The sequence below is a fragment of the Zea mays genome, chromosome 5 (genome assembly GCF_902167145.1).
Source record: "Zea mays cultivar B73 chromosome 5, Zm-B73-REFERENCE-NAM-5.0, whole genome shotgun sequence".
Classification (NCBI taxonomy): domain Eukaryota; kingdom Viridiplantae; phylum Streptophyta; class Magnoliopsida; order Poales; family Poaceae; genus Zea; species Zea mays.
The window spans coordinates 185,642,261-185,669,876 of record NC_050100.1 but is presented as its reverse complement, the minus strand read 5'-3'; the positions used below and the strand labels follow the sequence as shown (position 1 = coordinate 185,669,876).

General features: G+C 43.3%; 1 protein-coding gene and 1 long non-coding RNA gene across 3 annotated transcripts; one reads left to right on the top strand and one right to left on the bottom strand.

Moving 5' to 3' along the window:
* Positions 1-5,709: 5,709 nt before the first annotated feature.
* On the bottom strand, positions 5,710-11,490 carry LOC103627388 (uncharacterized). Of its 2 annotated transcripts, XR_004849618.1 has the most exons (5): positions 11,081-11,489; positions 9,723-9,840; positions 9,568-9,642; positions 8,158-8,351; positions 5,710-7,108 (listed from the first exon to the last, which is right to left on the bottom strand). It is a non-coding gene; the product is annotated as an uncharacterized lncRNA (long non-coding RNA). The 2 variants fall into 2 exon arrangements; XR_553582.4 differs by lacking the exon at positions 8,158-8,351 and having other exon boundaries at positions 11,081-11,490.
* LOC100127525 (ZCN16 protein) lies at positions 8,145-10,632 on the top strand. Its single transcript, NM_001112782.1, has 4 exons — positions 8,145-8,462; positions 9,574-9,635; positions 9,743-9,783; positions 10,110-10,632. The coding sequence occupies exons 1-4, from the start codon at positions 8,271-8,273 to the stop codon at positions 10,337-10,339; spliced, it is 525 nt and encodes a 174-aa protein (NP_001106253.1). The 5' UTR covers positions 8,145-8,270; the 3' UTR covers positions 10,340-10,632.
* Positions 11,491-27,616: the final 16,126 nt, after the last annotated feature.

Below are 27,616 nucleotides of genomic sequence, written 5' to 3'. Positions count from 1 at the left end.
TTACTCCCCGCATTTACACAATTTATACCTAAGGATTGACTAGCTTTTGTTTATCTTGTCCTTGTTTACCTATTTGGGTTGGGTTATTTTGGTTTAGCTTTATGCTAGTGCTTCACATTAATCATTGAACAAGATGAGATTATTTATGATATATTGTTTTCCCTTTTGATTATGATGATATACTTGTGGCATTTAAGGGGACTCGAGCGGTTTCTCGAGTGCCTCTCCGTAAGGGTTGGTTCGTTGGATGACCGCCCGAGAAAACAGTACAACCATGAGGGTGGAATGGAACGCCCTTAGCTGAATAATTAGAGGAACTGGGGTGTAGTTCGCTTCGCCGTCGTGCCGTCAATGGGGCTCGGTGTATGCGGCTAGCTCTGCCAAGGGTGGATTGCCCCTTGGGGAGGAGTGCGGTACATTTAGGAAACCTAACGGGCAACTACAGCCTCAGGGAATCTTTGTAAAAGCTACGTAGTAAAACCCTGCCTATTCACCTTGGTAGTGTTTAAGGGTTTGATCGGCCCGAGGCAAGAGGAAATCATGGCTTGTGGGTAAAGTGCGCAACCTCTGTAGAGTGTTATGAAACTGATATATCAGTCGTGCTCGCGGTTATGAGCGGCCAAGGGAGCTCCATTGATTAGAGATACTGGATCAGAGATGTTTGGTTTACAGATGGTGACGAGGATGATGGTTTCGATTATGCTTATGGTAATGTTTCTGGTATTCTTTCCGTTTGGAAAGGATACTTTTGGGTTAATAACTTGGGTTCATGCTAAAACCTAGCTCTCTACTAGTAATAATAACTTGACCAACTAAAAGTAATTGTTGGACTTTAACCCCACATAAAACTAGTCCACTACAGCCAAACAGGACAATTGCTGAGTATGTTGATGTGTACTCACTCTTGCTTTACACACTAAACCCCCCAGGTTGTCCACGTTGCAACCACTGCTCAGGAGAATATGAAGTCATGGAGGAGGACTTCCAGGAGTTCCAAGAGTACGATGAGTTATAGGCGTGGGTTAGCGGCAACCCCCAGTCGGCTGCCTGTGAAGGCCGTGTGTATCTACGTTTCTTTTCCGCACTTTGATAATTGTTAATGACTATGTGGATGTCTCGGACATCATGATGTAATCGACCATTACTATCTTTTATGTTATTATTTGAGCACTGTGTGATGATGTCCAGTTATGTAACTGTTGTGTACGTGAATTGCTGATCCTGGCACGTATATGGTTCACATTCGGTTTGCCTTCTAAAACCGGGTGTGACACTTGGGAGCTTTCCTACGACTTAGACAAATATTATTAGAGTGAAATCAATTGAACTAAGTCATAGGTAGTCATCTTTTCCTTGTATTTTCACCAGGATTTCTGATTTAGCTCAAACTAAGTCCAAAAAAACACTCTTATCAAGGAACTGAGTTAGAGATCAAATCAAAGTGCTAGAAACATTGTAATAGACATATGCAACATACCAAAAAGTTCAAACCTCACAGTTTTACCATTTTACACAAAGTTGCATTTCCTATCCTCTTTTAAGCTCATTTGGACTTAAAATCTTCACATTACATTTAAGTGAACATGTACTCATACACATGGAAAACAAGTTAGTCCAAGATGTTGTGTTAAACATTCAATCACTTAAATAGGTAGAAATGGCTAACTTGCCCATTTCCCTTTCAGGTCCACCATGGCGAGACATAGTATCAACATGCATAAGTGGAATATGATGATATGACATATGATGATAGGATATAAGAGATGCTTGGTGCTATGGATATAGTTTAAACTAGTCTAAGGATCCACCGATACCAGAGGTTCAAAAGTTCTTTAGTCTTCTGAAAGCTTCTAACTCATGAGGAACTGCTTTGGGTCGGATTGCCTGTCATACAAAAGAAGCAAAGATGGCTTGTATACAGTAGGCCAAGGGACTACCTACAATTCCCTAGAGTGTGGAAATGTGTTGTCATAGATAAGACTATAATAGTTTTGCTTTTCTTGACCGAAGGTATTTATGTTGTGATATCTTTTATGCTCTTGCCTTTGTTCTCAGTCTTCTTCTCTTCTCATACAATAGAACTCTTCCAACACTTTGTCTATTTGCCTCTGAAGCTGAGTAGCTCGAAGCAGCTTTTGCTTCTACACCTTCATGTGCCTTTGGATGGCTTCTAGCCCCTCAAATTCTACATCAACGTCATCTTAGTCAATCAATAGCTCTAGGGCCTTCCTCTTCTCTTGCCTTGGTGGTTGAATTCAATCAGGTTGCCATCATCATTACAATCCTACTCTCCTAGATTATTGGCACAATATGTTATGCTAGCAATCATTTTCCTTTGTGGAGGCATGATCACGGTCATTAGTGAGCATACTTGAGATGGGCGCCAAATGTTGGAAACCTGTCAAAATTTTGATAGAATAACAACAGAGCAACATGATTATATTGATAATATCTTCTCTCCCGCCAAATTGTGGAGGGGAGAAAGTATTGTGAGGGATTCATATTCTCCTTTGTTGATTCTTATAAGGCGAGATTTAATTCTTAGTTGTATTGTTTACTCATGTTCAAACAAATATATCATGCATAATACAAATAAAACTTAAGATGTAGTAATACTTGATGAAGGCAAATATGATCTTCGAACACATATGAAACATAAAAGATTTATTTTTTCATAATTATTAGCTTTAGTGTCATCTTTTGACACAAATGTAATGACAAGCGCATAATTAGCAAAATGTCGACCCTTCTAGCGACCGCACTATTCACCTATTTGTAGTGTCAAGCTCCAGTAAATGTTCCTACAAAATTACATTCACCCCTTCTTATTATATAGTAATTCTTTGTATTCGATGGAGTACATTTATATCATTTCATCACACATGTATGTCACACACATGTCTTCCCTTCATCGAAACTTCTTATATTTTTTCCTTCCCAAAGCTCCTATTGGGCATCATCTTATGTCAAAGTATCTCTTCATAGGCGTTGAAGCTTTGATTACGACACTTTTGACTCACCCACATGTCTCAAAGCAGTCTGATGAGGGTTCAATGATAATGAATGGTTTCCTTTGGGCTACATTAACATTCTTAAACCTAAAACACCATCTAAATATTGTTTTTTGTTGGACTTTCTCTCTAATAGGATGCAAAGTTGACTTGAACAAAGGCAAAGAGGTGGTCTGAATGGTCAACACCATAAGAAAGACATTAGAGGACTCATTGATACCCTAAAAGAACATGCAAGAGTTCAAGACACAATATGAAAACAATCCAGATATAAAGATCACGAATAAACAAAGCAAGATTAGGATTTTGCAGGCATAAGACCAAGTGGCAAGGTGTCAGACCATGTGGTCGAACCCGTAGTGGAGAGGCGTCAAACCATATGGCCACAATGTTCGCGTTCAAGCAGAGCATCAAACCATACGTTCTCACATTAGAATGACTCTTACCTTTTGTTCTTGTCTTGCGAGATCACACCAACTACATTTATAGTGTGGCCACCACTGTGCATCAGAAAACTCGATAGCGAAAACGATGAGGAGCATCTAAAAGAGGCTACGCTGGAGATTCACTTACACATGAGAAAAGTTTGGGACTATCCACATAGTTATCTGATCACGAGTTTGACCCTTATGTGAGTATTCTTGTGAGGGACTCCTACAAGGACTATGGACAATGTTGCGTGTTTCGATAATAATACTTGACTATCCAATGGGTGTTTATATCTCCATGCCTGGCTGGCCTCGCTACATTTTGTTTATTCGGAGTACGTACGTGTGTGCGTACACTAGACCAGTGGCGTAGCTAAGGGTATGCCAGGTATGCCCTGTCATACCCTCACGTTGGGCATTCGGGTTAGCCCGAATTTTTGGGTCGGGTAGTTTGGGCTTTTGACAATTCGGGTTTTCAGAAACAATACCCGAATATGTACCCAATTTAAGCAAAACCCGAAAATTCGGGTACCCAAAAAATTCGGGTTCGGGTAGCCCGTTCTACCCGATTTCGTTGCAGATCAATGTGACATCAAATATTTGCACATGTATTTTTAAAAAATTACCAGGAATCAAACAACATTATAGCGTTACTATTTTCACATATATTTTGACAAAAGAACCAGTAGACTTGCTGCTCACTGGTCACTACCATAGACTTGAACCAGACAATGTCACAATGTAAATTAAACAGGTGCACATGCACAACACACTAGCAGAAGCGTACAACACATTATAATAGTACCATATTTAAAGTCTTAAACCACTTGAGTCGGACACAAACATAACAAGTGAGTCAGACACAAACGAAGTCACAATCTACATTTTTTTTATTAAATTGTAGATGTTCCAAGATCAATAGAGTTGCTTCCGATCTTTTGATTGTTACATTTGTCTTTGAACTAGCAGCTTGTTACGCCTTCCCAAATTCTTCAAACAATTCTACAATGAGATAAGCCAATGCAATGTTAGTAATGGAAATATGCAGTGACCAAATAAAGAATTTTAGCAGTGAGGGAAATAAATTTATACCTTCTTCCAACTTGGTTAGTTCTTCAATATTCTCTGTAATGTCAACTGGTATTGTCCATCTTAGCCAATCCTGTGTACAGACTAGAGCTTCTAGCATGAATGGAGTAAGAGAGCTGCGAAAGTCATCTAAAATGCGTCCACCTGTGCTAAAAGCTGACTCTGAAGCTACACTTGAGATTGGTATAGCAAGCACATCACGAGCTAAGCGAGATAGAATCGGAAACCTTTGCTCAGATGCCTTCCACCACACTAGAAGGTCAAGCTTCATTTCTGTGTCTTCAGTTTCTTCAGCAAGATAGTTATCAAGTTCAGACTTGTTATTGCTATTAGAACCAGTTCCTAGCTTCATCCTTTTAGCAATTACTTCTTTCGGTTTCCCTCCTCTACCTCCCTTTGATGCAATTGAATCACTTACATCAGTTGTCTCTTCACTTGAAGAATATAATTTCCTGCATTCTTCAAAAAGGTCATGAACACAATTATTAATAGCTTCCCAAACTACTTGCCCCCTTTCCTCACCAAATATCTCTTCAACAGTTATCTTTGTGTACATAGATAACTTGTATCTTGGATCAAGACAACCAGCAACAAAGATGAGTAAATTCACGTTTTCCTTCTTTCCCTATGTGTCTAGCTTGTGTGTGTATAATAATAATAATATAAAAATCTAATTGTCTTGTAGCTTGTGATTTTTTGTGTTCAAGCCTATGGACTTAGGACTTATCAATTAAAGTCTCGGGATGGCTTGCTGAATGGACAACACAACATAAAATCGACAATTCAAAACATTGATTGTGTATCTTAGAAGGTCTCAACTAAAAAGTTAGATAAATCTCCTTTTCATGCCTACACTACATATTATAAATTATCATTATAGCTTTCCATCTATCTTATACTCTAATCGTTACAAAATATAATTCGTTTTAAATTAAATATACACTAATAATTAATATATGAATGTACTTTGCATGTATGACTACATTCATTATCATTCATTCAAACGTGGATGAGAAAAAGGCTAGAAAGAACTATATTTTTGTGACGGAGAGAGTATTATAGTTATTTTTGAATTTAAGACTTATTGTTGCTTTTAACTTAATCTTTAAATATAAGATTTATTGTGTAATTTTGTGTATGCATACCAAATAATGTTCAAATTGTATCACTGTCACCGCGGATGATCAAATGGTTTGGATAATGTATATGTAAATTTTGGTTAGCATACTCTATAATAAAATCCTGGATACGCGACAATGCCGACATGGCTAGCAAGTCGGCTACACAAGAGAACGCTCCAGAGAACAGCCGCCCCGCAGTCCCGCGCCGATTTCCGGCGGTGGTGCAACAGCCTTTTCCATCCGGCCGGTACCACATCAGGCATGCCATGTGAATGGGCTCGGGCACCGGGCTCAGACCGCGTGCGCGCATGCACATCCATGACGCCACCGTACCAGTATCTTGTCCACCGCTGAGCGCTGACTCGCCTCCAGGCCTATAGGAATGCGATAAGCTCGCAATGCCCACGCCATGCATGCATGATCATATCCGGAGGCGGTAGCACCGTGGAAGAAGGTCGTAGCATCCGGCCGATCGATCCGCCAAGCTAAGCATATCATATCCATCCATGGCGCCTGGCACTCGGCTCGAAACACTGGCTCCATCTCCACGCCATTCCACTAACGGACAGCTGATGACGAGTGCCTGAGAGGCTGTCGTATACGCCTGCAACTTGCATGTGTAGGCATATAGCACATGCACCAACGACGCACGTACGCGCCGCCAGCCTCCGTGTGTAGCACAGTCAGCAAGGGGATCGACAGGAGCATATATGATGGAGCAGTAGACTAGCTGCTGCCCGTCTTCTCCAGAAGGATTCTCGTTCTCCACCAGATTCCGAGATTGCGATCTAGCTTGATCGGTCCAGCAGTTGTCGCTCTGCACAGGCAGTGACAAAAGCAAAGCAAATGCTAGGTAGTAGCAAGTGTATGGTAGGTACAGAGGATAGATATACCAGCAATACCTGAAAACGGCTAGCTACTGCTCAGTAGTATTGCAAATCCAGTTCTCACTTCTCGGTCAAATAATGCATGTCGCTTGATTTTGGGGGGTTTATGTGTCTCGGTATTGTTCAGTAGTCTGTACTAAAGCCTGCTTAATTGAAATTCTGCTGTATATGCATATGTGTCCGTTTCGAAACTTTTGACAGCCCATGTGAAGTACTCCTGCGTCCTTCCTCCAAGTTGCGTTCACCCTTGGAGTGGCTGGACTGGACCAATGGGATATGCTCACGTGAAGAGAAGATGTGCTTTATTCGTCGGTCGAGATCAAGAATGTGCAATGAACCAAGAGCTCCATACGTTCCAGTCACTTCCACTAACTCTGGCGTTCATATTCAACGCACCATGATGTTCAGTAAACCCTTTTGAGTTCTTCCATGTTCCAAACTTGACAGAGTAGCATGAAGATCTTTTGCGCAAGTAAGCAAATAAATGTACTTGCAATGTTAGAAGGATACAGTTCACACAAAACGATATCATTGTAGACCTTATCTATCACAGCCTTGCTGCCTCTTTTATCCTGAAAAGGTTGAAACACAGGGTGGTCATCTATGATAACATTATTATAGTATTAAAACCAACAAGGGCAACACAATTTTGAGGAAAAAGGAAATGGATCTGTCAGCTATCATCTACTTAATGGCTTTATACATTTATACTGGAACCTTTTTTAATGAAATAAACACATTTTGGAATAAATAAATCATCTTTGACCACAACTCGTGTTGGCAAATCAGAACAGATCTTAAAAGCATCCATTGCTATCATTATCATATTTACAGTATCCAACTGCTCTGAATAAAGAGGCATTCAGTCTATATGCTTATGTAACAGCACAAGGAAGAATAAAGCTTAATCCCTCCTGATTTACAAATATACAAAAATGAAGATGCTTATCAAAGGCAAGCTTGCATCATAATTCACAATTGATAGAATGAGCATTGATGACCCACGTCTTCATCGTTAAACAAAAGGAAGCTCCTGTCTAATGTTTGCAGGATGAATTTTACATGATTCTGAATTCTAGATGACACCACGCAATGATATAGAGCATAAACTTGTACAAAAAAAGCTTTTGAGCATATAATACTGAAATTATTAAATTAGGAGAGGACACCGAACAATTGATGCATTAGTGAAGAAAATTCCCTGCCACCTTTAATCGTTACCGTATAGTATGTTCATCCCTGTTGAAGTACCATCAATACATCATCAATTTTCAACTTGTTGTAATGCATAAACAAAAAAAAAACATAGCCACCATCAAGGCTAAATGTCTAGGAGAAAACAAGGAACATAAGGCGCCAGTCTAGGTCAAAAGGCAATCTCCTTTTTCCGCTACGAACAACTATTTATTAGGCTCTGGATATATAGGGAATAAGTGAGTGTGATACATCAGATTTTATTCACCTACGTGGAATTGCAGTGAGCACTCCTTCCATTGGTGTAGGCACATAGGGTGGACAGACCAAAATATTTCTGCTGATGGCAACCCATATCATTCTTTACAGTATAAAGAAAGATACCATGTTGTCTAGAGCTAATAGTTTCAGTCATCGTGAATGGTACCTCATTGGGGACTGGGAGTATATATAGACTACCAGCCTGCACCCTTCACTTCACCCAAGTTCAGACTTCAAGCCAAGTTAGCTTGCCTCGAAGATTGCCAATCATAGCTAGCCATGTCAAGGGACCCACTTGTTGTAGGCAACGTAGTTGGAGATATCTTGGACCCATTTATCAAATCAGCATCACTCAGAGTCCTATACAACAATAGAGAACTGACTAATGGATCTGAGTTCAGGCCATCGCAAGTAGCTTATGAACCAAGGATTGAGATTGCTGGATATGACATGAGGACCCTTTACACTTTGGTGAGTCCATAACCACATGCTACCTCATTGCAGCGTGCTAATTTTAAATAAGAGTAAATTGGGCTTTGCACCATGTAAATTGTATTCCCTTTGCATCTAGTTTAGCTCACATTTTATTTTACACCATGGTAAATTATTACTTCACACTAGGGTACATCAAATGTCATCATGATATAGAAACTCATGGAGTTTCATAGAACCTAAATGAAACCTCAGAAAACATAGCCGAAATTCATAACGTCTCTTGCAATTTTACAAATAGTTCATGATGTTTCACTCAGAGTTCACAGCATGACACAACACAAAGTAGAACTTGTTTTGATTTACACTGGTGCAAAGTGAAACAAGGTGCTCTTTACTTGGTGCATGTGCAAGTTACTCTTCAAGATAAGGCACCAAATTGGATCACAGGTTTAGTGTCTTTTTGTACACACGAAACATAATACACTTCTTAACAGGGATGTAACAGTTCAGAGTACGTCCTTGCAGAAGTTGCTTTCAGTATTATAGATCACTGAAAGTCAAGAATTTTGACCATATAAATTTGGATGTTGTTTGTATTGATTGGAAAAGTAGAGTATAATCTATAGAGATGTTTGTCTTCTTTTTATCTACTGTCAACAAATATACCAGCATGTTCGCAGGTACCGAATGAAAATCAATATTATATATATATATATATATATATATATATATATATATATATATATATATATATATATATATATATATATATATATATATATATATGCAACTACTACCTAGTATCTAGGAATCTAAAACCGTGATGATTACCTCCAGCAACAAATGTGAATAATCTAAATATCTTAGCTTAGCAGAAGCCACTAACATTGGAATAGATAAAGTTCACTGCACTTCAGTTTGTTCGAAAAAATATGTATTTGACAGCTCAGATGGGTCAGAATCCAATCATACACTAATATTAATCTAAAAGAACAACATAAATTGCCTTAGAAAACAGGCAGATACAGTGCCATTCTAAGATAATGGTATATGCATCTACACCATTTACTGCTTGGTTGAGTAAAATCACATCTACATGAAACATTGTTTCTTATGTTTCTAAAGAAGATAACCAACTTACCACTAGGTAATGGTGGATCCTGACTCACCAAGTCCAAGCAATCCAACAAAAAGAGAGTACCTTCACTGGTAAGACCTGAAACATAAGTGATGAATCTGATTTTCTACCACTTGTGTATTGTTCTTACATAACAACAAAGCAAACGAAATGCTCACGGAGAAAGTCATGCAAACAGGTTGGTGACAGATATTCCAGAATCAACAGATGTGAGCTTTGGTGAGTTTCCGCGGTCCTCTTACATTTTGTATTCCCTACTTGAATCTTTGTTTCAACCTAAATTGACAAAACAAAATATGCTGTGCCTTTTTTTAGAACCCAAATAATCCAAGCTATAGCTGATGAAAAAGGTTCATATATTAGTTGCCAAAGACTAGAACAACATCAAACTAAGCAGTTTATACTGACATATTTACAAACTTTGTTGAAGATAAATATTTGAATAACTGCCTTTGGCTTGTGCAACATGACTGCCTATTTGCAAAGTCTAGATATGATACTTGCATGAATTTGTTCTGATAGATTTTATTCAAACTATATTTCAGGAAATGAGGTAGTAAGCTATGAAAGCCCAAAGCCAAGTGCTGGAATACATCGCTTCGTCTTTGTTCTGTTCCGCCAATCTGTCAGGCAAACTATTTATGCGCCAGGATGGAGACAAAATTTCAACACAAGAGACTTCTCAGCACTCTATAATCTAGGACCACCTGTGGCCTCAGTGTTCTTCAACTGCCAAAGGGAGAATGGGTGCGGTGGCAGACGATATATTAGATGATACTCACTCCGTTCTTTTTTATTTGTCGCGTTTTAGTTTAAAAATAAACTAGCGGACGACAAATATTCGAGAACGGAGGTAGTATTAGAATAACCTCCTCTACATGAGGACTGACGGAATTCTGTATGAGGCCAAGCACACCGAATGGGTAGTAAACGCTGGACCTTAATTTCTAGACTACTTTCCCACCTCTACAAGATTTGACTATGCTAGAAACGAATTTCACTTACCATGTGAAATGTGATAAATATATTCCAACTATATGTTCCTGCCTCCTTGATAATGAATACTACTCAGCATTGGTTTTGTATGTTCCTGGTGCATAGCAATGCTACGACCTAGGAGGCAGTTTTTACTACCTGGCATAAATTAAATCAAGATTGATGCTAGTGACCTCACCGAGCATCAGAATTCAGAGCGGTCTCTCGCAGACCACCAGTCATGCTTAATGATTCCAGTATTCCATCAACACCATAGAGCAAAGCAATCTACTGAAATTGTGTCCACGAGCGACACGGTGCCAAAGGAATAAACCATGAAATCCTAATCCAGCCCGACATACGAGTGCGGTACTAGTCAGGTAATGGCACCCAGCCGATTCCAAGAACAGAATCACCGCTAACGTGGCGTCGTCAGAGTATTTCCTCTTTGCCTGCCTCCAGATGGCAGCCTCTAGGAGCACAGGAAGGAGGCCCGGTGGACCGAGTGACGGCAGAGCATATGCCCGAACAGAAGAAATACCTGAAGTGCAAAAGCACGTTGCCTTTGCCAGGATGTGATGACTGACGAGCAGGAGTGCAAGCCATGTGTCCTTGAATTTTGTCACGATTCATGCGTCCCAGATGGCAGGTTTGCTTTTCTGCCCTTCCGCTGCCCATCGCAGCGCGCGGGAGCGGATGTGACGTCCTGCCCGACGGACCACGGCGCACCCAGGCCAGGGCAGCGCCGACCCTCTCGGCTGGACCGCTGGAGGCATTTCATCGATCGACCGGCCAAACGACGCCGTGGAAGCGTGACTACCCCGGAGCGGCATTTCACCGAACACCTTCGCGCCACGGTCCGCGGCGCGTGCGCTGGTGGCTGTCACACTCCGGTCCGGAGCCACTGTTGGGGGGCAGGGTTAACATAAAACCGTTGGTTAACAGTAATGGTTTCCGCTCGAAAACCGCTAGTTTTTAAGGAAACCGAGCGGTTTGCAAATTTAAATTCAAAAGACGGTTTTTGTTTGAATTCCAGTGAGAAACCGTGTTTCTAGCAACCGTATTTCTTGGCCGATAAATCGGGTTTTCGGACCAAGAAACTGTTTTTTGTTAGTTTTCGAATTCAAAATCAAACAAACCGGTGGGCTCAATAAATCTAACTACATATACTTATTTATTATCATGAGTACGCTTGGTTTTTTAGATAATAGGAAAAGATGTCCCGACCTACATCTGAAACGGATGACGGCCACACAAATCCACAAAACAAATAAATCCATTGACACAGGCGGCACAAACCTAAGCGCAGTTGGGAGAGCAAAAATATAAAGGCTACAACTTAGATAGTAATCCTATTACCAAATTGTCATCCCTGATGAGCGAAGATTTGTATCACCGACACTTGTAACCTCCTGCAGGCATTCTTCATAATTTTGGCATCGTCTTCATGCTTTTGGAGGAGCGCCCAAGAACGACACCAATAAATTCCTCTGAAGAGTACCTCCGTTGTGTTTCGCTTTTAGCCTTTCTGCCCGAACCAAAGAATGCTCATCAGTATTTCCAGAGCGTCGCTTGCGCCCGGAGGCTACTGCTTGCACCACTTCAGGTATCGCCGCGAGCTGCCAAACTTTGTTGGCATAACAATCTGGCGTGTTCCTCACCTCCGCGTCCACAGCCTGCCTTACCGCTTCTTCCATCATCTCGTCAGAAACATGCGCCACAGAGGTAACGACAGGAGCGTTCCCGTCAAGTATCTACTCGCATGTAGGTGCGACTTTTTCTGTTTCCAAAACAACCTGACTTGGTTGCATCTGTCCAACATCAGCCGCACACACACCCTCCTCCCCGTTCAGATTCTGCACATGCTGATTACCTTCCTTATACATGCTGTTGTTTCCTCCATTACCTTCCGCCTCCTTTTCCTGATTGTTACCCGACACATGATTATCATCAAGCAGGTCAACTTCCTCTCCATCGTCTCCCTCCTCTTTCCCATCCTCATCGACAAAAGACTCCTCAGGCTTAGTCATCGGCACTCCTACAGTTGATCCACCCTCCACCCAAAGATGCACCTCATAAATAATTTTATCAATTTCCACATCCACAGATATCAGAATGGCTTGCGGATCGATCACGCTGGTGAGCATCCTACAAATACCAAACCTCTGAAAGAAACTCATGTCAACATCCATTGTCACACCGAGAGATGAGCCTACTCCCCAAATATGTGGATATGTGCACAACTTATGCGGTAAACCGTCAAATTGTACCCATACATCTCTCAGTACAGTCTTAACTCGCCCCCCGCACTGTTGGCCTTGAACTCAAGGGTTGCTTTCTGAGATTTTGCTTTCACCGGCCCCCATTCTATCATTCTCATCAACTCCGCAGCTGAAGGAAAAACGGTCTTGAATGTTTTCGGATCAATTTGCTCAACAACCCATGGAGTTCCACCTGGTAGAAGCCTTTCCAGCTCCATTGTCACATTAGCACCGCCAATTTCCCCTTCTATGACCTGAATTAAAGCCACCCTGGAATCATTCTTGCTCTTGATCAGTTTCTTGTTCGTCGGGATGTGAAAAAACCACCATTGTTTATTCCAAATCCCGCCGGAATAGCATGTGTCTTAGGAGCGTTAACCACCGGACATCTAGCCTTGATGTGGGTGTTTGTGCCACAAACCTCGCAGAAGAGCTCCACAGTGCACCCACTGATCACGTGCCCTTTTGCAAAACATCGGTGGCAATGCGCTTTGGCATTAGCCTTTGCTCCCAGACCCTGATCATCCTGCCCTTCCTTCTTCTTGGTAATTTCAATCAATGGCACTGGTTTGGATTTGTCACCCCCTGACGATGCACCTCCGGCCTGAACCTGCTGACCGGAAACGCCAACCCCCTTCTCAGCGTTGAGGTTCTGGATGGCATTCAGCGCCTGTTGGAGAAGGGCCTCCGCCTCGGCTGCCTTATCATCCAGTCCGGCGCCACTCACTGTCGCACCTACAACTTCATTGCTAGAAGGCCTCGACAAGGAGCTACCTGTACCTCTTCCTGCCGGAGGTGGCAAAAGATCTCCTCTTCCTCTGGACTGACCTCGACCTCCTCGGCCATAGCCTGGTCTCGCCCACGAGCTGCCCCGATGCATATAGTGATACCACCATAGCCAGGTCGGAAATTGTTCGGACCGTCGTACTGGAAGCCACTCCTTGCCACCGCTCTACCAACTCCAGAAGAACCCCCCTGAGCCGGTTGCGGCTGTTGTGGAGGAGGTCTCCTATCCATGGCGGCCGCTGCGTATGAGGCGTGACCTGGGTGTTTGTGTCTGGTTACTGGAGCCCTACGAAGTTGTTGCGACGAGTGAGCATTTTCAAAGAGAGCCACAAGGCCTAGCGGCGTCTTGTAGGGCACAATTTAATTCGTAACTCGCTGGAACCCTGCTTCACTATTAATTACTGGGCCTCCAGACTGTTGCACTACCCGAGGAAGCGTCTCATCACCTCCCGCCTGCCTCGCAACATCAAAGCTCCTAGGTCCCAAAAGCGTTGGGCCCACCGGTATAGGATGACTCATCGTCTTCCTAGGGCTGCCCGTCGGCGGCGAGCTCCCCATGCTATCCTCTTTGCGAGGTCCCTGCCGCGATCGACGTGAATGAAAAGGAACAGACCGTGCCTTTCGAAGAGCGACACCGAACGAAAGTTTCGGAGATCTTCTCGGCCTTGGTAAAGGTCCTTGCCATGCACGTTGGTTTCTACCATCGTCGGCGTTCTGACCATCGCGAGGATTCTGCACCAACGCCTTCTGCCGCCTCTCAGAATTCTTATTCACACTCTGGCTGCTAACCAAGTTCCGTGAGCTGGATGCCACGCTAGAGAACTCGCCCGACGTCTCTCTAACTGGCAACCCGCCTTCCGTCGAACTCCCCATGGTTCCCAGCCCATCGTCGGACTCAGCGTCCGGCACCTCGCCCTCCTCGGCGCTGGTCACCCAGAAGCGACCCAAAGAGGCTGAAGACTTCCTCGAGCTGGAGATCCCGTCCTCAGACAAGGACTTCCAAAACTCCTCCGCCTCGTCCTCCTCGCTATCGTGAACAGAGCACTCACCTGACTCACCTCAGTCGACCCTTGGCAGTCCCGGAGACCACCTCGGGACCAGCGTGAGCCGCCTCTCCCGCCGGCCGGAACGCCCCTGCATTCAGATCACCTTTTGGGAAGCGCGGCGACAGTAGGAGGCGGACGGTCGCCGGCCATGACGCATTGGTTTTTCCGACGTACTCTCTCAATGTGAGGTGGATATGTATCTCTCGTACGCTTGGTTACGGGCACGATCAAATACCAGGTGGACTCAATAAAGTTGTGAGTATGAATTAGGTGTATGATACTTAAATTTATATGTTGCCGACAGATGAAGAAGTTGACAAGAGTTAAAGAAATCTTATGAGCGTGTTTGACAGGTTTTCAGACTTTCATAGGAAAATATATTTCCCTTAAAAAATGTTTTTCTCGTTTACTAGAATCACTTTGCGAAATCATTTGTCTAGCTTTTTAGATTGTTGAAACTATAATTAAAATTATAAGAAAACACGTTTTTAGTTGTTTTCTAGACTAGTAAAAAAGACTCGTCAGTTTGAAGTTATTTTCCGTGAAACAGTTCTCTTCATGTCAGGTTGATCGTGATTTTAGTTATTCTCAAATATTTGTTGCTACCATAGGCACAGGGTCGAGAGATTCTGATATTTTCCATCCCCACATTTCATAGATTCAGCTAGATCCACAATTCATAAATATAGTGGTAATCTCTACTACTTATTAAGGCTGTAAGGGTAGTCTACCATTTTATGTTCTGTCCTTTTTCATTTCCTGTTTTGCTCTCATCTCTGTCCGACAGTAGTGGAGGGCAAAGAAAAAATGTGATATGGCTCAAAAAATGAAATCTACAAGAATTGTGAATCAAACTCAAGACTTGCTGCTAGATTAGAAACAACATATCCACCACACCACGTCTTACTTTGTTGTTATATATAAGATATGAGAGTTATTAAAAGTAAGGTATGGCTGATGCCACACTAAGCCACAATGGTATCAGAGGCCACCTAAGATCCCTAGATCTCCTAATCAGCATCGTTTTATGAGATCACAGAAAGATCTCGGATTATGTGAATGAACTCATTTTTTTATCATCGTTCATCACCCGAGAACAGAGAGATTAGAATAGATAGAAAGAGTCGATGCTCTCGGGTTAGGGTTTTCCCTAACCCTAAGATTTAGGTTTTGCCACTGTAGGAGACACAGTGTGTCTCGGCGTCAAACCAGAGAGAGCTCTCACAACTGTTTAGGGTTAGGGTTTTATGACCTAACCCTAATCGGTTCATCTGTCAACAGGGACAAAAAGAGACTCATGATTTTGAACCACGGTCAAGAACAGATCAAGAAAAGTCACACATAATAAAATTAGGGTTAGAACCCTATTTTTTTCAAAACCGCGTGAAACAAAAGTGCACAAATGCACTGAAATCATCACAGAACAGAACAGGAATATCGCGGGGCTCGGATCTACGCGTTTTCAACTCAAAACTCGATCCCAAAACGTACATAATATTCATTTCTTACATTCCTTCACACAGAAAAGGGAATCGAGTTTTTGAGGCCTAGATCCGGGTACGCAATTCAAAGGAGACGGCAACAGAGCCATCACTTACCCACCGTCGAGGACACCCGTTGGAGCCATGCCGACGACGGCGCACCCACTCCATGGGGATGTGCTCGCCGGCGGCAGGCGCTGCGGGACCCTTTCGTTCGAGTGGCCGAAGCCCACCGTGCTCAATTTTTTTTTAACTGATGGAGCTCCCGGCGGCCACCTGCTAGACCAAAGAAAAAACTAGAGAAAAGAAAACAGAGAGAGCATGCAAGCATGCAGCGCGCATGCAAAAAGAGAACATCATGGAAGCATGTAGCACGCAGCCAAATAGAGGTGAGAAGCAGGGTGGCGCGGTCATTTTTTTTGGAGCAAAGAGCTCCTGGCGGCCGGTTTTAGAGTGGTGCGGCTGAGTGGCAGAGAAAATAAATTAGGGTTTTCTCTCAGCCCGAGTTCTCCGCCATATATAGCGCGTGTGAGAAATCCGGACCGTCCGATCGGCTCGACGGCTAGGATCTCGGCGAGGTGAGGGGCTGCGCCTGCTGTATGGGCCGGAATCGCGGCCCAGGCCTAGGTTGCGGCCTGGGCGCGCGAGGTTTTCCTTCTGCAGGCCGAAAGGCCAGTAGGGCCGGGCTGGTTGGCCGGCCAAAGCCAAATGACCACCCATTTTTCCAGCGATTTTTTATTCCTGGAATTAGAAAAACTAGAATATAAATTAGAAAAACAGTACAGAAAATTCAGAAATAGTTTTTTCCAGTTATAAAAAATTTCAGAGATATTTACGGACTATCTTATTCCGCTGCATACTTTGGTACTTTTATTTATATTTTATGCAATTCTCAATTGATTATGAAACTGTAGCGTCCCGATCCTCTCGGACTCAAATGTGATACAATTACTAGTTCCAGGAGGCTAGTAAACACATTTATACATCAGATGATTCCAGATCTGCTTAAACGAGACAAACCTATAAAGGTGGCGAACAACTTTAAGAGTTGGTCCACAACTCGGGACATATCATCAGAGTGGGGTTGAAGCAGCCCGATATACGCAGTGAAGCAATTCAGCGGTCCAACAGCCACAGGCAAGGTTGGGAACAGTCGTAACTCTTACCCGATCTCCTTTTTCTGAAAAACAACAAATAAGCAAGGGTGAGTACAAACGTACTCAGCAACCCACCTTCACCCGCGGAATGGGGAAATCAGATATAATGCATGGATTATGTGGAGCTCAGGATATTTTGCAGAAACAGCAATATTTTATGCAGAGTTGTTTTGAAAAACATTTTGTATTTTTGCAAAGCACATCCTCTCCAAAAGGAGCAGGAAGTTTTTCAGTATTATAACAAAATCCCCTGGACTAAACCCTCCAGGTATCTCAGCAGTTCCCACTGGATTTTATTTTCAAAAACAGCTACTGGACTTCCCGTCCACCGTAGCTCACGGCTCAACCGCCGAACCTTTTTAAAAAACACTTTTCTCAAAAGCACCTCTTTTTTTGAAAACAAAACATTAATTGTCATACCATACCAGACTCGTCCATTCCTGTGGACACAGACTATTCGAATAGGTTTTCAAACTCTGCTCAGAGATGTACACTTTACCCACTAGTTCGGCTCTGTGATCCCATGGCCAATGAGACCCGAATCCGACTCTCTTTCTTTCCCCGCATGTCCTAACCTTAACGGTTATCCGGAAGGAGTCAGGCCACCACCATGTCCAAACCGGACAAAACTTTCCCCCTCCTTATCCTCCCGGTGCTCCCCAGCCTTCATAACCCTGTGGTTGGACCGTATGAGTTCAGATTGAGTGACTGCCCACACAGTCTCGAGTGGTTGTACTTATCATGAGTACAGGTAGTGAAAGATGACAAACTGGTCCTTATACGAGGGGACAATCCTTCTGCTCACGCCTAAACCAGCTGAGCCATCACCTTAGGCCCTCCCCTAAACCAGGGAGTCCCTGATTATCCCACTCACAAGGTGATAAGGGTGAAAACCCTTCATCACACACATTTTGAAAAGCATTTTCTTTTGAAAACTCACACCTGTTCTCAAATCATTTGGAACATATATATCAGGGATTGATTGTGGCAAGCGGCTGGGTGGCCATAATAACTTGTCTCAAAATCATATCATGCATAAAATAACAGGCTGAGGGTTGTGGTTGAAAAATCATAGGTAATTTATGCATCAAAGGGATCTAGTGAGTTTGCCGTGCTTATTCGGCGAAGGGGGAAGGGGAGCTCGCGGAACTGGCTTCTGGCTCCACCGCCTAGCGTAGACTTGCGGATCTGGCCTCCACGAGACGGCACGAACGCTCCGATAACTATGTAACATGAACAAGCAAACATACAAACCAGCAAGTATACCAACAAATATTTAGTATAGTGGTCAGAATAGCGATATATGGATGGGTAGAGTCTTGAGTAGAATCTGTGTCATGTGGTGTTGTGATATTACTGGTGGTGGAGCGGAGGTGCTTACCAGGAGGGTGGACTGGAGGCGAAGCGACACTATGCGTGTAGCCGGCAGAGCGGAGTAACTGAGTGGGTGGGGTGTTTGCCTTGGCTGAGGGTGTTGAGTGTTTGTGGAGAGGGAGAGGGTAGCTGGGTGTATTTATAGCTGGGTGTATGTGGTGTAGCACAGTGAAGTTCACTGTTGGTGAGAATAGTGACGAATGAATCGTCTGACTTAGTATGAACAGGAGAGTTATAGGCAGAATATGGGACAAGAGTATTTTGGGAGTTTTCTGGAATATAGACCATGCTTAAGGGATGACATGGTTGGATAGGGAATAGTTTGATAAGAATTTAGAAACGAAAATTATTGGAATCTGAGTTTGGGAGCCTGGTTCGAAAGAATCTCAAAGTTAAGCGTGCTCAGCTTAGAGAAACCTGGGATGGGTGACCAGATGAAAAGTTCCCTACTGGAAGGAAAATCACAGTCACCGGAGTTCGTATGACTGGAATATGGGTCTGGCTGGTCTTAGGTGGACTGGACAGCATGATGTATGAGTAGTTGAAATTTGGGGTGATCGGCTAATCGATGAATAGTAACGATGAATAGTAACGATGAATAGTGACGACGAAAAAGTTACTATGGATATCATCGATGAGTAGTAACAATGATAAATAGGAACGATGATGAATAGTAACAATGAATAGTAACGATGGTGAATAGTGTCGTTGAATAGTAACGATGAATAATAACGGTGGATAGTGATGGTGAATAGTTTGTATGAACGAACGATGAACGATGAATAGGAACGATGAACGATGAATAGGAACGATGAACGATGAATAGGAACTATGAACGAACGAACGAACGATCGAATGATCGGACGAACGAACGATCGGAATTTCGGCAGCATAACGGCAGGACAAAGATTATCTGGAAGAACGATGAATAGGGACTATGAACGAACGATGAATGATGAATAAGAACTATGAACGAACGATGAACGATCGAATGATTGAACGAACGAACGATCGGAATTTCGGCAGCATATCGACAGGAAAAAGATTATTTGGATGAACGAACGGGCGAACGATCGAATGATCGGACGAACGAACGATCGGAATTTCGGCAGCATAACGGCAGGACAAAGATTATCTAGAAGAACGATGAATAGGGACTATGAACGAACGATGAACGATGAATAGGAACTATGAACGAACGATGAACGATCGAATGATCGAACGAACGAACGATCGGAATTTCGGCAGCATAACGGTAGGAAAAAGATTATTTGAACGAACGAACGGACGAACGATCGAACGATCGAACGATCGGACGAACGAACCATGAACGATCGGACGAACGATCGAACGATCGGACGAACGAACGAACGAACTAAGAACAGGGGACGAACGATCGAAGAACGATCGAACGATCCTTGTGCTAGTGTGTGCTTGTGTGAAACATGGAGTGGGTGTGTGGGGGGGGGAGTTGTCATGAAATGGCTTGGGGTGGGATGAGAGGAGGCCCTTGCCCCTCTATTTATAGCCATGGTGGGGGGATTAGGGGGAGGGATGAGAGAATTAGTGGGAGGATGAGAGGATTAGTGGGAGATTAGCATGTATTTGTCTTGTATAAGTGAGATTAGCTTGTAGAGCTCACCGTATGACACTGGAGGCATACGTATACGTATGAGCATGAGAAAAGTTATGAAGAAAACATTTGTAGGGACTTGAAAAATGATTCTGAAGGTATTTCTCAGGAAGAAAATACTTGGAGATATATTGGTGGAATATTTGGGCAATATTTCTGGAAAGAACTTGAAGGGGATTACTCGGGAAATATCTGGGCAGTATTTCTGGAAAGAATTTGAGGGGGATCACTGGAGAAACATTTGTAGGATATTTGAGGAGGATTTTGGAGAGAATATAGACCACTATATTTTATTTGCTGATATCAACTCGCAAACAAACATTTTGAAATGAAATTTGAAATTCATTTTGAATTTAGAGCGAGTTTGAGAAAATTCCAAGATTTGAATTTTTGGGATGCTACAAATCTACCCCACTTAAAATGAATCTCGTCCTCGAGATTCTACTTAGAAGGGTTATGGGTATAGCTTTACTTCAGCTACATATCTTCACTTTGCAGACTCTTCGAGGAGATGGAACTTCAACAAAATCCAGCCTTTGAGGAGCATCTGGTTGCCGATTGCAAATGCTGATTTTGGCTACTCAAAGATCATCTTCAGGCTTCAGCTTTCGCTTGGCAGCTAGCTTATTGAGGAAGCATCGATGCCAACACGCAAACCTTTCTCTTGCGAACTCCCACATGGATTCCTTCCTTGATTGGTCTTTTGGTGCTTCATCAACAAAACTTGGGTGACCACTTCTCATCCAGAAACTTATATGCTTTGATGATCTGGTCCTCCAAAAGCTTGCTACAGGCCTTCTTCTTTTTCTCCATAGTAGGAACCTTACTGGAACACTACCCCACTTAAAAAGAATGAGGGTAGATCTCTTGAATCTTGGGGATTTGAACTCCTTGAAGTACCTCATAACAAGGGTGTTACGGGGCCTTCTTCTGCTGTTGCTGCTTGAGCAGGCTGCGGAGAAATGACTGACACAGGGTTGATTTTGGGAGAACCTTCTTCTCATCTTCTCTTCACTATCTTCTTTTCTCTTTTCTCTTCTCACTTTTCACTTTTCACTGCCTCTTTCTTTCTCTTTGCTCTTCCCACTCGAGGATTCTATCAAAGAGTATTACTATCATACACTGGAGGAAACCAAAGACTATGAACCATGTGCAACAGTCTTCAACCCAAGAATCACCGAGCATTGTGATCTTAGGGGCGAGGGAGTGGAAAATGTAGTTGCTTGCTATTTGGCAGGGGGGTTTATCTAGAGCGTGCTTTGCTTTGAGCGACATGGGGAGTTGAGGGAGCTGGTGGGGGGGGGTTTATAGGCGAGCGGGGGTGCTCGGGGGGGGGGTGTGGAGTGGTAGTGATGGAGCAGGTGACACGAGGCAGCAGGCACGACATGGGGAGGGGGGGCCTGTTGCCGGCGACAATGGCGGTGGGTGCGCTGCAAAAGGGGGCGTGGGTGGCGGTGGGGGTGCGCATGGAGGCGGGCACGTGTGCGGGGGGCACGGGTAAGTGGTGGGGTCAATGACCCTGATGTTCGTGGTCTCTAGTTCCAAGAATATTTGCCTCTCTGTATGGTAATAACTCCTTCTGTCTTCTTTTCCTGTTTACTTTGACTCAGGGGCAGTGCTTTGATTCTCACGGTCGGTCCTTTTGACTGAGCGGCTGGACTTGTTCCTTCTGTAGCTTATTCCATGCTTCAAGGGTAAGCTTCCCGGTATCTTCTTGGGTAAGGCACTTTTCTCTTGAGATAGGTTAAGATGAGAATGGAAGCATAAGGTGAGGATTAGATCTAATTTGTGATTTATGTTTTTAGAGAAAACCTTTCTTAAAAAGAAAGAAAACACATAAGTTCAGTAATGATAAGCACAAACAAATCAAATATTTTGAATAGGGGAACAATAGAGTTTTCCAAAGCACAAACTACTCAGATTCAGGGGCTAAGCATAACTACTATTGCTTGGCTTCTGAATTGAGAACTATGCTAAATGCAACTTATGAGCACTAACGTTAAAGCATCACATATGCACTCAAAAGGGAGGAAAACATCAAGCGAAATTCATTTTGAAATGCCCTAGGGGGCAACACAATTAGAGTTTTGCAAAACACGAGTCTACACGATTACCTCTCATACATACAGGGCTCTAGCCAAAGTGAAGAAAAACTTCACTACCCAATGCACGCAGAGGACTGGGTATAACTAACTCAGATCTGGCAGCTTCTCTTCTGGCAAGGCTGGCGCACAACTTCAATCTGAGACATCTCCTGGATTGGTTAAGAGGGAGCTGATGTTGATGACTTCTTCTGGCGGCGACTGAGATGGCAAGACGCGGTCGAACTCTTCTTCAAGCTGGACTGGCTCTTGTAGTTCCTCAGAGGGCGGCGGTGCTGGCGGGGTGCTTGCAGCTTCTTCCTTGACTTCAAGGGATGATGCTGGAATATTCTTCATGGTAAGGGGCTCAAACAACTCCAGCGAGGGATCTTGGGAGGATTCAGGGTGCTCTTGCTTATCCATAGCCTTAGGGGAGACTGGAATTCCTTCCAAGACTATGGCTCCTTCCGGGAGTTCCCAAGCCTTCTTCTCTCCTCTGATAGAGACCGGGTGACCTTCAAGAATATGGGGATCTTCATCTCTGACAGATTGAACTGGGTTGGATGAAGCGGGCTCTTAGATCCGCAGGGCTCTACGTTGGTTATGGGTTACCAAGTAGGCCTCCATCAACTTCTGGACGTGCTCATCCTTGGCTTGCTTCAGGGCTTCAACAGCAATGACTTCACGACTTTCCAATGCAGTTGCACGGGCTTGAACTATGGTGAGATCCACATGGAGCTTACGGTTGAGCTTCTCTGCATCTTCTGCTCGGGCAATCATCTGACGGTGGTGCCGAGCCAAGAAATCATACTGCGCATCCAGGGTGAGCAGGTATGCAGTGAGGTACACGACTGTGAGGTCATCCTCAAGCAGTTGCTGCTCTTCCAATGCACGCATCCTGGTCATCCAAACGGGACGGTTTCTCTGAAAGGGCGAAAAGAATCTGAGCGGGGTGTCGGCGACTTCTTCTTCATAACTTTGACATAGGGCCCTCAATGCCTTGCGAGCGACGACTTGGCATGTGTCTTTGAATCTGTGCCCAGCAGCAGTGACACTCCATTCCACATGGTGCGGACTGGATCCAATGTATAGAGTCACGACACACTTCTCTGTGCCATGCTCGACGAATTCACGACCATCATACTCTGGCTGACTCCTGATTCCGAGGCGAACTGTGCATGCTCTCAGTAACTTGGGGAAACCATCTTCATTCTGGCAAAAGCTGGTTTGGCAACGAACCTCCATCTGACTTCTGAGAGAAGGAAAGGGGGAAAGCATTTTTGAAATGAAGGGATGAGAGCAAGGATTTTTTTAAGAAAATAGTTTGGACTCAAAAACTTTTGGATCAAGCTAAGGGTTACGTCCTGTGGCCAACCTAACAGCTCTGATACCACCTGTAGCGTCCCGATCCTCTGGGACTCAAATGTGATATAATTACTAGTCCCAGGAGGCTAGTAAACACATTTATACATCAGATGTTTCCAGATCTGCTTAAACGAGACAAACCTATAAAGGTGGCGAACAACTTTAAGAGTTGTTCCACAACTCGGGACATATCATCAGAGTGGGGCTGAAGCAGCCCGATATACGCAGTGAAGCAATTCAGCGGTCCAACAGCCACATGCAAGGTTGGGAACAGTCGTAACTCTTACCCGATCTCCTTTTTCTGAAAAACAACAAATAAGCAAGGGTGAGTACAAACGTACTCAACAACCCACCTTCACCCGCGGAATGGGGAAATCAGATATAATGCATGGAATATGTGGAGCTCAGGATATTTTGCAGAAACAGCAATATTTTATGCAGAGTTGTTTTGAAAAACATTTTGTATTTTTGCAAAGCGCATCCTCTCCAAAAGGAGCAGGAAGTTTTTCAGTATTATAACAAAATCCCCTGGACTAAACCATCCAGGTATCTCAGCAGTTCCCACTGGTTTTCATTTTCAAAAACAGCTACTGGACTTCCCGTCCACCATAGCTCACGGCTCAACCGCCGAACCTTTTTAAAAAACACTTTTCTCAAAAGCACCTCTTTTTTTGAAAACAAAACATTAATTGCCATACTATACCAGACTCGTCCATTCCTATGGACACAGACTATTCGAATAGGTTTTCAAACTCTGCGCAGAGGTGTACACTTTACCCACTAGTTTGGCTCTGCGATCCCATGGCCAATGAGACCTGAATCCGACTCTCTTTCTTTCCCCGCACGTCCTAACCTTAACGGTTATCCGGAAGGAGTCAAGCCACCACCATGTCCAAACTGGACAAAACTTTCCCCCTCCTTATCCTCCCGGTGCTCCCCAGCCTTCATAACCCTGGGGTTGGACCGTACGAGTTCAGATTGAGTGACTGCCCACACAGTCTCGAGTGGTTGTACTTATCATGAGTACAGGTAGTGAAAGATGACAAACCGATCCTTATACGTGGGGACAATCCTTCTGCTCACGCCTAAATCAGCTGAGCCATCACCTTAGGCCCTCCCCTAAACCAGGGAGTCCCTGATTATCCCACTCACAAGGTGATAAGGGTGAAAACCCTTCATCACACACATTTTGAAAAGCATTTTCTTTTGAAAACTCACACCTGTTCTCAAATCATTTGGAACATATATATCAGGGATTGATTGTGGCAAGCGGCTGGGTGGCCATAATAACTTGTCTCAAAATCATATCATGCATAAAATAACAGGCTGAGGGTTGTGGTTGAAAATCATAGGTAATTTATGCATCAAAGGGATCCAGTGAGCTTGTCGTGCTTATTCGGCGAAGGGGGAAAGGGAGCTCGCGGAACTGGCTTCTAGCTCCACCGCCTAGCGTAGACTTGCGGATCTGGCCTCCACGAGACGGCACGAACGCTCCGATAACTATGTAACATGAACAAGCAAACATACAAACCAGCAAGTATAGCAACAAATATTTAGTATATATAGTGGTCAGAATAGCGATATATGGATGGGTAGAGTCTTGAGTAGAATCTGTGTCATGTGGTGTTGTGATATTACTGGTGGTGGAGCGGAGGTGCTTACCAGGAGGGTGGACTGGAGGTGAAGCGACACTATGTGTGTAGCCGGCAGAGCGGAGTAACTGAGTGGGTGGGGTGTTTGCCTTGGCTGAGGGTGTTGAGTGTGTGTGGAGAGGGAGAGGGTAGCTGGGTGTATTTATAGCTGGGTGTATGTGGTGTAGCATAGTGAAGTTCACTGTTGGTGAGAATAGTGACGAATGAATCGTCTGACTTAGTATTAACAGGAGAGTTATAGGCAGAATATGGGACAAGAGTATTTTGGGAGTTTTCTGAAATATGGACCATGCTTAAGGGATGACATGGTTGGATAGGGAATAGTTTGATAAGAATTTAGAAACGAGAATTATTGGAATCTGAGTTTGGGTGCCTGGTTCGAAGGAATCTCAAAGTTAAGCGTGCTCAACTTGGAGAAACCTGGGATGGGTGACCAGATGAAAAGTTCCCTACTGGAAGAAAAATCACAGTCACCGGAGTTCGTATGACTAGAATATGGGTCTGGCTGGTCTTAGGTGGACTGGACAACATGATGTATGAGTAGTTGAAATTTGGGGTGATCGGCTAATCGATGAATAGTAACGATGAATAGTAACAATGAATAGTGACGACGAAAAAGTTACTATGGATATCATCGATGAGTAGTAACGATGATAAATAGTAACGATGATGAATAGTAACAATGAATAGTAACGATGGTGAATAGTAACAATGAATAATAACGGTGAATAGTGATGGTGAATAGTTCGTATGAACGAACGATGAACGATGAATAGGAACGATGAACGATGAATAGGAACTATGAACGAACGAACGAACGATCGAATGATCGGACGAACGAACGATCGGAATTTTGGCAGCATAACGGCAGGACAAAGATTATCTGGAAGAACGATGAATAGGGACTATGAACGAACGATGAACGATGAATAGGAACTATGAACGAACGATGAACGATCGAATGATCGAACGAACGAACGATCGGAATTTCGGCAGCATATCGACAAGAAAAAGATTATTTGGATGAACGAACGGACGAACGATCGAATGATCGGACGAACAAACGATCAGAATTTCGGCAGCATAACGGCAGGACAAAGATTATCTGGAAGAACGATGAATAGGGACTATGAACGAACGATGAACGATGAATAGGAACTATGAACGAATGATGAACGATCGAATGATCGAACGAACAAACGAACGGAATTTCGGCAGCATAACAGTAGGAAAAAGATTATTTGGACGAACGAACGGACAAACGATCGAACGAACGAACCATGAACGATCGGACGAACGAACAAACAAACTAAGAACAGGGGACGAACGATCGAAGAACGATCAAACGATCCTTGTGCTAGTGTGTGCTTGTGTGGAACATGGAGTGGGTGTGTGTGTGGGGGGGAGAGTTGCCATGAAATGGCTTGGGGTGGGATGAGAGGAGGCCATTGCCCCTCTATTTATAGCCATGGTGGGGGGATTAGGGGGAGGGATGAGAGAATTAGTGGGAGGATGAGAGGATTAGTGGGAGATTAGCATGTATTTGTCTTGTATAAGTGAGATTAGCTTGTAGAGCTCACCGTATGACACTGGAGGCATACGTATACGTATGAGCATGAGAAAAGTTATGAAAAAATATTTGTAGGGACTTGAAAAATGATTCTGAAGGTATTTCTCAGGAAGAAAATATTTGGAGATATATTGGTGGAATATTTGGGCAATATTTCTGGAAAGGACTTGAAGGGGATTACTCGGGAAATATCTGGGCAGTATTTCTGGAAAGAATTTGAGGGGGATCACTGGAGAAACATTTGTAGGATATTTGAGGAGTATTTTGGAGAGAATATAGACCACTATATTTTATTTGCTGATATCAACTCGCAAACAAACATTTTGAAATGAAATTTGAAATTCATTTTGAATTTAGAGCGAGTTTGAGAAAAATCCAAGATTTGAATTTTTGGGATGCTACAGAAACCAACGTGGATTAATTATTGTTTTGAATTGCATAGAATTCAGAAAATTTTGTGGTGATTGAATATTTTAACCAACGTTGCATATTGTTACCACAAGTTTATGTTTTCTAAATCATTCAACGATGGTTTAGAATTTTGTGACCTGAATTTTTCATATATATGGCATGATTATTATTTGACCAACGTTGAATATTTAATTCATGCATGTTCAATGATTCAGTATTCAGTAATTATTTCAGATGTCCTAAATATTTTCTGTTTTAAT